The sequence below is a fragment of the Euleptes europaea genome, chromosome 11, assembly GCF_029931775.1.
Source record: "Euleptes europaea isolate rEulEur1 chromosome 11, rEulEur1.hap1, whole genome shotgun sequence".
Classification (NCBI taxonomy): domain Eukaryota; kingdom Metazoa; phylum Chordata; class Lepidosauria; order Squamata; family Sphaerodactylidae; genus Euleptes; species Euleptes europaea.
The window spans coordinates 34451725-34465242 of record NC_079322.1 but is presented as its reverse complement, the minus strand read 5'-3'; the positions used below and the strand labels follow the sequence as shown (position 1 = coordinate 34465242).

The 13518-nt window shown below is 46.8% G+C and overlaps 1 protein-coding gene across 3 annotated transcripts in view; it reads right to left on the bottom strand.

Moving 5' to 3' along the window:
- The window catches only part of NEK10 (NIMA related kinase 10), a 109798-nt gene that overhangs the window by 21086 nt on the left and 75194 nt on the right, over window positions 1–13518 (bottom strand). For 2 of the 3 annotated variants that reach the window (XM_056857366.1, XM_056857367.1), the window contains one exon: window positions 8916–9016. In XM_056857366.1, coding sequence (XP_056713344.1) covers window positions 8916–9016 — 101 coding nt within the window. Of the gene's footprint in view, window positions 1–8915; window positions 9017–12450; window positions 12478–13518 lie in introns of all 3 variants that reach the window. The other variant, XM_056857369.1, reaches the window with a different exon arrangement.

Genomic DNA, 13518 nt, shown 5'->3' with positions numbered 1-13518 from the left:
ATCAGAATAACTTAACATTGGCAAATGGCTCCACTTGTGGTCCAGGCAATTAAACAGTGAGTTGGAGTTGCTCCACTCTTTACACAAGAACCAGATATGTTTATGGTATGGGCTTGGGCTCCTTTATAGTTGGAATGGAATCAGTGATATTAATAATCAGGATTGTTGATTACAGGATTAAGCAACTTGTAGGAAAGGTCACTATATATTAAGTGAGTTTGCCAGCACAATCGCTGGTCTGCAGAGAAAGTATTTCACCCAATCAGAAGAGGGACGCTGGCAAAACGTGATGAAAAGGATAAATAGTTTAGATACAAAAAAGGGAAGTCAGAAATCTTGCAACACAGTATGTGATAACGTTACTCTAGCAACAAAGAGGTCAAGAACAAAAGAAACATTATGAATAATGACTAACAGGATGACCAGAAGGGCGTAGAGAAATGGTCAGAGATAACAAGTGAATGTTGAGAAATGGTGTGAAGGTAAGAGCTGCGGTTAGGAATTGGGTTGAAGTACCAGCAAATGAAGGTTTAGAGTGTACCAATTCACCTGAATGTTTCGTCAGAGTAGTCAGAATTAACAAAAACTATAACAGAAGATTAGCAGGAGATAGCAACTAAAAGACACAGTTTTGGGGAAATACATTGACTAGTGATGTGTGAAATAACCACCCCTCTTCCAATTTGATTTGAAATTTCACTCTGGTGACTAGGTTTTAAAACAATTTGATTAATTCTGAGGCCCATTCAGGTCTAGATCACAGTATCAAATCCAGAGAAGGTTTGAATCCTTACCCTGATGCCTCCCCCATTTCTCTGGCCTCCCACAAGCCCCCAAACCCTTTCCTACCTACAACAGTGGCCTTGTAGGTGGCTGCTTTGACAGCAAATTCTCACTCCTTCCCTCTTCTGTTGCTCACCCTTTCCCCCCTCTCTTTAGTACTTGGAATGCAGCTGTAACTATTATATTTCCTTTTTCAAACAGGGTCAATTGACCTGGGTCAATGCTGTAGCCAGGTAAATGCAAAGAAAGAGAGACTTTCTTCCCCACTGTTTCAGCAGCCACCACAGCTCTGCACGCAGGTAAGCACATAATAGGCGGGAAAGGCATGCGGTTCTTTTTGGGCTTGCATTATAATCCACACTCAAAAGCTAGGATGGGGGTAGCTTGAGATACTGGGTAATTATGAACTAGGTAATTAGGAAAATTGGCAACAGTGATTCAGAAGATGGCAGTTCAGCAGTGGGGATCTACTATGAGACTAACGAAGCTTAAGCTTTAGGGCCCCTAATCCCGGAGGGGCCCTGAAGATACTTTTTTAATGAGTGAATTTTTCAACAAAATTGAGTGTTTTTAAAGTGTTTGTTATTAAAATAAGGCTATTTTAGTGATAGAGTCATAAGCCAATGGGCTGAAGTACTTAATACAGACCTTAGAATATGGTCTAATACCCATTTCATATGGCCTCAAAATGTTGCTGGTTGCAAGGGGGCTCCTTCCATAATACTTCAAGCTTCAGATTCCCAAAAATGTAGGTCCGCCACTGCAGTTTGGTGGCTGTTTCCTTCCCTTCCCATCTCCTTCTCCTTCTAGCTAACACTTATTCATCACTGCCCAACATGCTTAAGCATAAACATATATCCTGCCTCTATAATCAGTTAGAATAGATAGCTATAGAATTTGTTCTGATTATTTCTGTAGCTGACACAAAGTTTCTGATTACTTTATCATTCAAGCATGACTTCATTCAGTGTTCAATACATTAATGTCAGTGTGAGGGTCTCTGTCTTTGTGTCTCTGCTTTCCATCACCTGCTGTGTTATCAGTGAACTCGTAAAAGCAGTTCACACCTTCTGGTCTCAGGCGCCAGGCCTGATGGCCCATGTATCTTCCCCCCCCCCCCGCTGTTCTTCCTGCCAGTACTCCCTCAGGCCGATGCGGCCTTGGAAGTGTGATAGCCGCCCAGACTTCCTGGGATCTGTCTGATGTTTTGTATTATGCCAAGCTTGTAACTTCCCATAACAATAAGTGTGAACCCCAGTGCCCCAGTGCCCTGGAGTCAATATATTCTGTAAACCCGTATAGCCCCTCACTTGCAACTTTCTACCTGTGCCTGTCTCATCTCCTGAAGGCTTCAATAAATCGATTGTTTCTGTATCAACGTCTGAGCAACTGATTTGGAGAAGCAAACTCAGAGAGGGGGATCTCTCACATTAAGTTGCAAGTCCTTGCCTCTCGGACTGCAGCTGTACCGCTTTGGACAGAATGTCAGCCGACGAGGACACCACCCCTAACCCCGATGCCCCCAAGGAACCGGACGAGCCGGAGAAGCCGGACCCTAAAGAGGAGGGAGCCAAGCCAAAGAAACCGAAGGGTCGCGCCCCCGACCAAGATCGGGACGGACGTCCCCGGGGGCTCACTTATTGGCTGGACTCTCCCAAGGGCTGGTCGCTCTCGCGGACTGCGGCGAAGGATCGCCGGTTGGCCTTCCCCAGCACGGGACTCGAAGGGGACCCGGCCCGCAAGGAGGCCCTCATGGAGGAAGAACGAAAACAGTGGCAGGAAGACCGCCGGGCTATGCAGGAGCAGATGGAGATCATGCAACGCGTAATGGGTGAGATGGCCACGACCCTAGATGCGCTGAAATTGCAACCTCCAGCCGGTGCTCCCCCAGACGGGGCGCCAGTAGTTCCGCCCGCAACCCCTGCCCCCCCGGCCCGTCGGGACCTGAAAGTCACGTATGACGGGTCGGGAGACCAGTTGACCTTTTTTATGGTCCAAGTAGACATTTTTATGCGGGAACAAGGCCGAACCTTCGTTTCTGAGGAGTCCCGGGTGCAGTACGTGGCTTCCTTACTGCAAGGGGAGGCGGCTGCCTGGATGGTGTTGCAGTATGAACTCCGCTCGCCGGTGCTGCGAACCCTGGACGAGTTCATGGTAGCACTCCGAAACCGTTTTGAGGACCCGACTCTAGGTGAGCGGGCTAAAGCCTCCCTGATGCAACTGCGCCAAGGGACTAAGTCGGTGGCGCAGTATGCAAGTGAGTTCCAGTCACTGGCTAGCCGAATTCTGGACTGGAGTGAGGCTACCTTGGTACAATGTTTCAGGGAGGGTCTCAACCCAGACCTCCAACATTGGGCCTTCATGCAAGGGAACCCCCCGGATGTGGAAGGTTGGGTTCGCCATGCTGCTGACATCGAGAATCGCAAACAACTCCTGAACTTGTCCAAGCAACGGATTGGGCGAGACCCCAGGCCCCGGGGTGACCGTGGCCGGGAACTCCGGCAAGGGGGTGGCGGGGTCCTCTCGGCCGCGGAACGCCGCAAGCGGTTCGAGGCCGGCGTCTGCCTGATCTGCGGGGGAAAGGGTCACTTTGCATCGCAATGCCCCTCTCGCTCAGGCCGTCCGACCCCTCCCCGCCAAACCCAGGCCGAGCCGACGAAACCGGCCGCCGACAGCCAGCCTCGCCGCAGAAGTGGACCACTGAGCCGGCGCTCCGGCGCACCCTCCGCTCTCCACGCACGTCCCCAGGATGGGGCATCCGACTCTACGGTCCCATCGGGGTCCCGGATTACAAATACCGTCTTTGATTCGGACGGCTCCCCGGAGGCCACTACCCCGTCCCCCTCTTCCAGCGAGGAGGAAGAGTGGGAACAGCCGGCAAAAAACGCCGTCGGTCTGCTGTAGAGGGGGCTCCGCAGCAGACCGTCCCTATCGTTGTGCAAGGAGCTCCACCGATGGTAAGCGCCCAAGAGGACAATGTATTTGTGCGTGTCCATCTGTCCCTACCCAAAGGGGGCCCCCCGTTAGAGGTCCCCGCGTTGGTCGACTCGGGGTGTGCCCGCACCATGATAAATGAGGAAACTGCCAAGAAGTTGGGTGTCCGGCGCAAGCGGCTTCCGGGACCCCTCCGTTTTTCCCAAATGGACGGGAGTGACTTTAAACGGGGCCCGGTGACCCACAGAACTGCAGCCGTGATTATGTCCGTGGGGGAACATTGGGAACGGTTGTATTTCACTATCGCCCCTATTGTAACCCCTGTGGTGTTAGGGATGAACTGGTTAAGGGGGCACAATCCCTCCATTGATTGGGTTAAACGGGTGCTTTCCTTCCCCGAAAACCCCTGTGGGTTGCATGACAAGGAACGGGTACTCAGGACTCCAGCCGCCGCACTGGTAGGGTCCCCCGCCCCAGTCTCTCCTCAATTACCCTCTGAGTACTCGCAATTTACTGATGTTTTTGATGTTAGAGAGTGCGACGAACTGCCTCCCCACAGAGAAACGGACTGTGCCATCGAGATTGTAGGGGAAGGCAAACTGTCTAAGGGAAAGGTTTACCCCATGAGCCCTAGTGAAAAGACAGTGTTGCGAGACTATCTGGATGTCAATCTGGCGAGGGGTTTCATACGCCCCTCCAAGGCTCCTTATTCAGCCCCAGCTTTCTTTGTAAAGAAAAAGACGGGAGATTTAAGACTGTGTATTGACTTTCGCAGACTGAACGCAGTCACCCAGTCTAATGCTTACCCCCTCCCTCTTATTCCTGACCTTCTAGCACAATTAAAGGAGGGCCGAATCTTCACCAAACTGGACTTGGTAGAAGCCTACCACCGCATTCGCATCAAAGAAGGAGACGAACCCAAAACGGCCTTTTCCAGTTGTTTTGGGATGTTTGAGTACCTAGTCATGCCGTTCGGACTTTCGGGGGCTCCGAGTGTCTTTATGCAATTAATTAATGAGGTTTTGCATGATTTGCTGTTTCGGGGGGTGGTGGTATTTCTCGATGACATCCTTATTTACTCTGACACCATGGAAGACCATGTGCGCCTAGTGCGAGAGGTGCTCCAGCGGCTGCGGGAGCACAAACTGTATGCTAAGGTGTCCAAATGTGAATTCCACCAACCCTCCATTACATTTCTGGGGTATGTGATCTCCCACCAAGGGTTGGAAATGGACCCCGCCAAGGTCCAGGCAGTGCGGGACTGGGAACCCCCCACTACCCGCCGCCAACTTCAGCAGTTTTTGGGGTTTGCCAATTTTTACCGGAACTTCATTCCTAACTTTGCCCAAGTTGCGCTTCCCCTCACTGCCCTGTTGCGTACCAAGGACAAGGGGGCTAGCGCCGCGCTTCCCTCAGCCCGTTTGCAATGGTCCCCCCAGTGCCAGCTAGCTTTTGAACGTTTGAAGCTACTTTTTTCATCCGAACCCGTTTTGGCTCACCCAGATTGCACCAAGCCTTTTGTGGTGCAAGTGGATGCCTCGGATGTAGCCATGGGCGGGGCCCTATTGCAGAGGGATGAGGGGGGACGGTTGAGACCATGCGCCTACTTCTCCAAGAAGTTTTCCCAGTCTGAAATCAACTGGGCCATTTGGGAGAAGGAGGCAGCAGCGGTCAAACATGCCCTTACCATATGGCGACACTTCTTGGAAGGGGCCGAACTGCCATTCGAAGTGTGTACCGATCACAAGAATCTTGAGGCCCTCAAGGGGGCTAGAAAACTCAATGCCAAACAGGTTCGGTGGGCCCAATTTTTCGCTAAGTTCCGGTTCACTCTCAGACATGTCCCTGGCAAAGAAAATGCCCTAGCCGACGCTTTGTCACGACTTCCCCAGTATCGCAACGATTTCGATCGCCCAGTCGACTCCCTGTTCACTCCCGAGCAGCGAGGGGAAGTTCCTAGCTTAGCCGTCACCACCCGGTCCCAAGCCCGACCACCGGAGACCCCCCCTACACTCAAAGGCATCCCGGAAGCCTTCCAACAGCGACTCCGGGACGCCTCCTTGCAGGAGGAGGAGCATCATCTCCTCCCCACTGGTCTGGAACGTACCAACACTTGGTGGGTGCAAGGGGGGAAACTGTACGTCCCCTCCTCTCTTCGCAAGGAAGTATTGGGACTTGTACATGGTGCCAGGCTAGCGGGTCATTTTGGTTTCATAAAAACGCTTCACCTGGTTCGAAGACAATTCTGGTGGCCCGGTATGAGATCTGATGTAGAGTTGTATGTGCGCAGCTGCCCCACCTGCGCCACAGCCAAGAAACGGATGGGAAAACCCCCAGGGCTTCTCAAACCGCTTGAGAGCCCCTCCCATCCCTGGGAAGTCATCGCCATGGATTTTATCACCGACCTACCTCCGAGTCGGGGAAAAACGGTTCTTTGGGTTATCACAGACCTCTTTTCCAAACAGGTTCACTTCGTTCCATGTGCAGGCCTTCCTTCAGCCCAGGGCTTAGCTAAACTGTTCATCACACACGTCCTCAGGCTACACTCGATCCCGAGGAAGGTCCTCTCCGACCGGGGGGTCCAGTTTGTTGCCAAATTCTGGCGGGCCTTCCTAAAGTTAATGGGAGTGGAAGAGCAGGGCCTTTCTTCCGCCTATCACCCCCAAACGGATGGTCAAACAGAACGAGTAAATGCGGTGGTAGAATGTTATTTGCGTTGCTATGTAAATTTCCACCAGGACGACTGGGTCGACCTGCTGCCATTTGCCGAATATGCGTATAACAATGCGCCTCATTCCTCTACCGGCTTTAGTCCCTTCCAAGTTATATACGGGACGGATTTCGGCCCTTTCGGTTCTGCCCCCGTCTCGCCAGAGCTCCAGTCTACCCCTGACCTTCAGGAGTGGATTCAGGTGGTTAAATCCACCTGGCCATGGTTGCTCAAAAATCTGGAAAGGGCAAAAAGCAAGTACAAGGAACAAGCAGATAAACACCGGTCTCCGGGATGGGAACTCAAGGTGGGGGAGCAAGTCTATCTGTCCACCAAAAACCTCCGCTCTCTTCGCCCCTGCAAAAAACTGAGCGACCGTTATGTGGGACCTTTCCCCATTACCAGAGTAATCAACGAGGTTACTGTGGAACTGGACCTCCCAAAAACTCTGAAAGGAGTCCATCCAGTCTTTCATATAAGCCTCCTCAAACCCTATGTGGCAGCCCCCCAGTTCCACCCCCCTCCCGCACACGAGATTCCTACCGTAGTAGGAGGGGACACCCATTTGGAAATATCCAAGGTTTTAGACTCCAAATGGAAGAAAGGGAAACTGTTTTACTTTGTTCGCTGGAAAAACCTTGGCTCCGCTCATGACGAATGGGTGGCCGCACCCCACATGGCGGCTCCTCGCTTAGTCCGGGAATTCCACCTTGCTTATCCCGATAAGCCTCGTCCTCTCGGGGACCCCGGGGGGGGGCCTTAAGGGGGGCAGAATGTGAGGGTCTCTGTCTTTGTGTCTCTGCTTTCCATCACCTGCTGTGTTATCAGTGAACTCGTAAAAGCAGTTCACACCTTCTGGTCTCAGGCGCCAGGCCTGATGGCCCATGTATCTTCCCCCCCCCCCCCGCTGTTCTTCCTGCCAGTACTCCCTCAGGCCGATGCGGCCTTGGAAGTGTGATAGCCGCCCAGACTTCCTGGGATCTGTCTGATGTTTTGTATTATGCCAAGCTTGTAACTTCCCATAACAATAAGTGTGAACCCCAGTGCCCCAGTGCCCTGGAGTCAATATATTCTGTAAACCCGTATAGCCCCTCACTTGCAACTTTCTACCTGTGCCTGTCTCATCTCCTGAAGGCTTCAATAAATCGATTGTTTCTGTATCAACGTCTGAGCAACTGATTTGGAGAAGCAAACTCAGAGAGGGGGATCTCTCACAGTCAGCTGTGCTAAACATGTAGTGTCTGAAAGGGAGATGCATAATCCCTTACACTTGGGGGATCTAAGTCTGGTGCATGTTGACTTTATTTGCTTGGCAAATGCTTGTGGAAAGTTTACCTGGTTTATCAGAAAGTGTGCAGCTGTTATCAGGAATCTGGGCAGCTGGAAAACCTTGGCCCTTGAGCACGGATGTCAGGTATGACTGAACATTTCCTGTCAGTGTTCTTGTCTAGCATTATGGTACTAACCTAGGCCAGACAGAGCAATCAAGATCATAAATACACCCTGTTGTCTGTTTTTCTTAAGCACCTTTGAAATTGGATGATTTGAAGACGAATTCCTTAGGCCAAGTCAAACCTTTCTCAAGACACTGTTAACTTTAGCTTCTTTTGTGGGTACACATCTTGCCATGATGTGTGAGCCTGCAATACTTCTGAGAGGTGAACAGATTTAGCTTTGGATATCTGAAAATCTTGATGGTCTCCATGAATATCTCAAATCGTGGCTCCATTCTACTTGTATACCACGCTATGTTATTTTTTGCTCCTGAATGTATTTTAAACACATGAAATTCCATGTATTCTCTTGAGCTGGTATTCAAGCTGGCCCTCATTATTTTAACAAAATGTCAGTTCCCCTTCCTAGAAGAAAATCAGCAAAGGCTTCAAAAGAACCCATTTCTTCTAGTCTTCCATTAAGGAAAAAGGCCCAACTGATGGAAAACCACCAGTATTCATTTCTCAAATTACTCTACATTCAACTTCTGCAAAGCGGGAAGACATTCTAGATCTGCTCTGAACATATGAATCATTATTTTGAAACTCTGAAGATACTAAATGGGAATTAGGATTCCTATTTAGACATATTTAACTAGAATTTTGTATTTGTGTTTTTTTTGATAAACCTGAAATTACTGGGTTTTCCCAAACAAAACTGCCTTTTAAAAGTTCCTTGTTTTGCACCAGGGTAGTCCATAGTCACCCCTTTTTTGAGCACTGGAAATATGTTACAAGGAAATAAATGCTGATGCTTGAGTCATTATAGTTATGGGATGAAAGACCTATAGCAGTAAATGTAATATGCAGTTCTACAGGGGCAAAATTCTTTTAAAAAGACAAACAAATCGATATTTTCAGGCAAGTATCTATTTTGATACTGTATTTTATGAAGCACTGAGGCCCTGACTGTTAGGAGCAGGGAAAAGGTTCTGTTGTGTAGCCAAAACAAAGGCAACTCACAAAGAAGGAAAATAGCATTGGAAAAACCATACCTGGGTGATGTAGATGATCTTGTGCAGCTGAATTAAAATCTGTTGAATAGGATCACTGATCTGACGCACCTTTCGTTGTGACACAGCGATGCCTGCAGATGCTGAAGTTGATAATGTCACAATCAGCTGGGAAACCCAGTTTTGTTTTCAGTACAGTTCACAAATGGCAACAGAGGTAAGGGGAAAGAGAAGGTGAGGACAGCATCTGGATGTTGCAATTGTCAATGGATTTTGTGCTTCCTCCTTTTCTTACATAAACAAACATTTAAAAGACTAAATCAAGAATTCTAAAAATATCTTCCCATATTTTATCCCAATGTTAATATCAATATAATTCTCAGTGTGGCCAAAAATGTGGATACTTAAATCCAAAGACTGGAGCCACGGACAGACAAGGCCCATCTTTCTATAAAAATGACCCACATTTGCAGAAAAATCTGAAATCTAAAAACATGCTGGGGGAGAGTTAGCCCCCACAAATAATAGAAACAACGCCTGTAGCTTTAAGAAATGAATGCCCTCAGTGGCTGTTGCTAGGCAAATGTGCAGTTTTACCAGCCTTGGTTTCTCTCAGTGAAAGGCAGCGGAAGGGGGCAGGACACTTTCCAGGGTTGTTTTGGCTTTTAAGGGAAGACTCATTAGGGACAGGCCCATCAGCAATCACCAGGCGACTTGATACCATGCAACTTGCAGGACTCATCTGGGCCTGGCTGCTTGCTACTGTTTAACAGTAGCCACCACATGAAAGTGAGTGATTATAGAGTTTCAGACTAGGATCTGAGTAGAGATGTCAGCTCCAGCTTGGGAAATACCTGAGGATTTTGGGGGTGGAGCCTGAGGAGGGCAGGGCTTGGGGAGGGGAGGGACTTCAATGGGGTATAACGCCATACAATCCATCTTCCATAGCAGCTATTTTCTCCAGGCGAACTGATCTCTGTCACCTGGAGATCAGTTGTAATAGCAGGAGATCTCCAGCTACCACCTGGAGGTTGGCAGTCCTAGATGTTTGAAACCCTGGTTCGAATTCCCAGTGTGCCAGGGGATCTCACTGGGTGACTGTGGGCCTATTACACAGTCTCAGCCTAACCTCACAGGGTTGTTGAGAGTATAAAATGGAGGAGAGGAGAATGATATAGGCTGCATTGGGTCAGCTTTCCATAGTAGAAAAAGGTGGGGTATATTAGAAGAAAATAAATATTAAATACAGATGAAGATATTTTGTCATTTTTAGTACAATGAATCTATTATACCTCATTAAAAGTTCCTGCATGCAAATTCCCTTCGCTTAAGAAATAAGTACAGAAAATCAAAAGGGGTGAACTCTACTACGTTCATACATGTATCAAGTTAACATTAGTCCCCTCTGAGCCACTAATATTTTCAGATTCAGGTACCTTTATTGGCATAGTAAAATAGCAACAAGGGAGCATAAATACAGGCACCCGCAAGGATTCACAAACCGCAACTGACCAAAACTTAGCCATCAAGTTAAAACACTTCAATTTAAATACCATAACAATACATTCATCCAGCCAGCGAATATGAACTGCAGCGAACACCGGCACCCTTCCAGTTGATGTTGCCCAGTGCCTACAAATTACCTCGGTTGGTTTTAAGCTGTTTATTTATTCTTTACCCTCTTATTTTTATTTTTGATGACAATCACACTGATATTTTAAATTTACACCCTGTCAGGAGATTGCCACTTCCATTCATGGATGTAGAAATGGTTTGATCTGCTTTATTTATTTAACAAAAAAATTATGCTGCCTCTCCAGGGAATTTACCCTAGGTAGCTTAAAAACTAAAATATAATAAAAACATAAAACATTAAAAAGTTGTTAACTAAAACTCAGCATTAAAAACCCAGCAAGAGCATAAAAACATAATCATTGAGCAACTTAAAATGAATTCAAGCTAAAAGCACACTATAGAAATGGTATTAAAAGATCAACCCCTTAATTAGAAGCTTGGGTGGACAGAAACATTTTGGCTTGGCACATAAAAGATAGTGGTGTAGGCACCAGGCAAGCCTCAAGGGGAAAGGCATTCCACAGGCAAGATGCCACTGAGGGAAAAGACCTGCCTCTGGTTGCCACCTGCCTCAACTCTGGAGGCAAATATAGAGAGTGCAGGGCTTGCGAAAAAGATCTTAACTGGCAGGCTAGGCAGTAGGGGAGGGGGTGTTCCTTCAAGCATGCTGGTCCCAAGCCATCTGGGGCCTTAAATATAAGAGCAGGCAATTTGGATTGCTCCTAGAAACAAATGGGGAGCCAGCACAGATCTTTCAGCACTGGGGTGATACCAGCCCTATATTCTGCCCCTGACAGCAGCCTGGCTGCTGCATTTTGAACCAACTCAGGTTTCCAGACCATTTGCAAAGAAGGCCCATGTAAAACATTACTGTAATCTAGCCTGGATATAATTACAGCCTGGATCGCCGTGGCCACAAAGTAAGGCTAGCGTGATAATGATATCAATAGGGTCAAAGGTGACAGCAGCATAATGCCTTTAGTGAAAAACAATCCTCTTTTGAAGTGAAGCTGAGAATATTCCTTTGAAAAACTTTTAATTTTTGTAGTTTAATTTTCAGTTATATCAATTTCATTACATTAATAGCTAGCATAGTTGTATTAATAAATATATTGGCATTAGCTACTAATTTTAGTTGTATTGGTTTTAATTGTATTCTAAGCATTATTTTATTAAATATGTTTTTATCATAACACATTTGCATTAAGAAAAAAGGAGAATGCAGATGTATGAACACTTGAGTCATTCTTAGAAAGAAAAACTGAATTCCCTATTTCTCGAGTGCATACACACCACTCGAGCAACCTGACTAGATGCTCTGGCTACCACGCTGTGGTGCGTGTACTCTGGGAATTCACTAAAAAAAAAGGGTGGATCTTGGAAAGAACCAGCTCGCTCTCTCAGCTGACCAGCGGCTTTCCCCCAGCAGCACTTAGGAACACACAAAAGCCGCCAAGAGACAGCCGGAATGTTGTACAGGCCTATAAAATATAGAGCGGCAATACATAATGAAGAGGCCTGCGGGGTGTCCTGAGAAAAACACAGCTATCAAAGAGGAGGTAAGAATGTTGTCTCTGTTCAAGTACAGACATTATACTAATGACACCCGCAGTGTTATTAAGGATCAAAGCTAAAACAACCCCGGGGGGTTAGAACAGCTACTATACTTGGCTGATCCAAAGATATTTTTCCCTTTTTGGCCCTGATAATATGGAAAGATATGATTGCTAATACTGGTACATTAAAAAACAAAAAACTGAAAATTCCTTTTAGTCGTTCCAAAACAAAATTCTTCTGTTGCTAGCCTAATCTCCTTCATGATTTTTTCAATAATCTCCTTCATGATTTTTTTCAATAAGATTTCTGATAAAGTTCCAGGTAGACTCAACTTTTATAACATTTAATTTGCTTAACCAACCAGAGTAGTAATAGTCTTTCAGCGAAATACACTAATACATATTGCACATAGTGAAGCACTGAAAAGTTAACTGTTCATATGCACCCACTTGAATTAAAAAAGTCATCATAGCTCATCTTTGCTCCAACGAAAAAAATATTAATTGAAGCTCTCAGAACCAACAGAAAAAAATAGAAACAATGTCCAATTCAACCTGAGAACCATTAAGGAAGAGCTGAACAAAAATAGGTATTAGCATTCATTCATAAAAACAATATACCAGTTTACAAAAAAGGGCAGAAGCACCTAATTACAAGATAGGTTCTAATATTTACAACGTATGTTTTAGGGCATCTCCAGGGGTCTCGTCTGTTAATTTTAGTAGAACAGCAATTATAAGATGGGTATTTGTTGCCGTGATTTCCCCAGGAATGGCTTGGGAGAAAATACATCATAGGCCGTTAACGCATGGCCATTTTGTCCGGTGATTGTCCCGCGAATGCTGTAAATCGCCAAAGTCAACACACATGCTTCCCTCCCTCCCGTGGGATCACCCCACCTCCTTCCGACACTTCCACAGGATTTTCAAGTCCTGCTTTAACCTGGCTTTAAAGTCTAGTCCCACTGCAGCCGCGGGTAGTCGCTGGTGCGTTTGCACACCCGGGTCGACTCCTTTGTCTTTTTACTGTAACAGACTAATACAAAACTAGAAACTATGTCTAATAGGATACCACAGCCAGTTTTGTATATTATCTTATTTATCCTGTATTCTCCACTGCAGGTATCAGAAACCAACTAAAAGATGTTAAGTTCCACCCACTGTCACATTCCTCCCTCCCATATATAACACTTCCTCTGCCTTATCTTCTCCCAATCAGCCCCTCTGCTGATTATTATATGCCATTTATAAAAAAGAAAATATGATATTGTAACAGACTAGCTTTATCTTACTTTACTCCCCAATATCACACCCTTCCTGCTCGGGGCTAGTTTGACCAGCAAGCGGTACTTGTAGATCGTCCTGGACTGGTCCTGCCACATGCTGTGGCATCCTAAAGGCTGTCATATTTGCAGCAAACTGTGGCACCAGAAAAGGTCCTCACTCATTGCTCCCCTTCGGCAGGAGTTTTAGCACCAAATATGGGAGTAGATTGGTAGTAGTGAGCTGCGTGG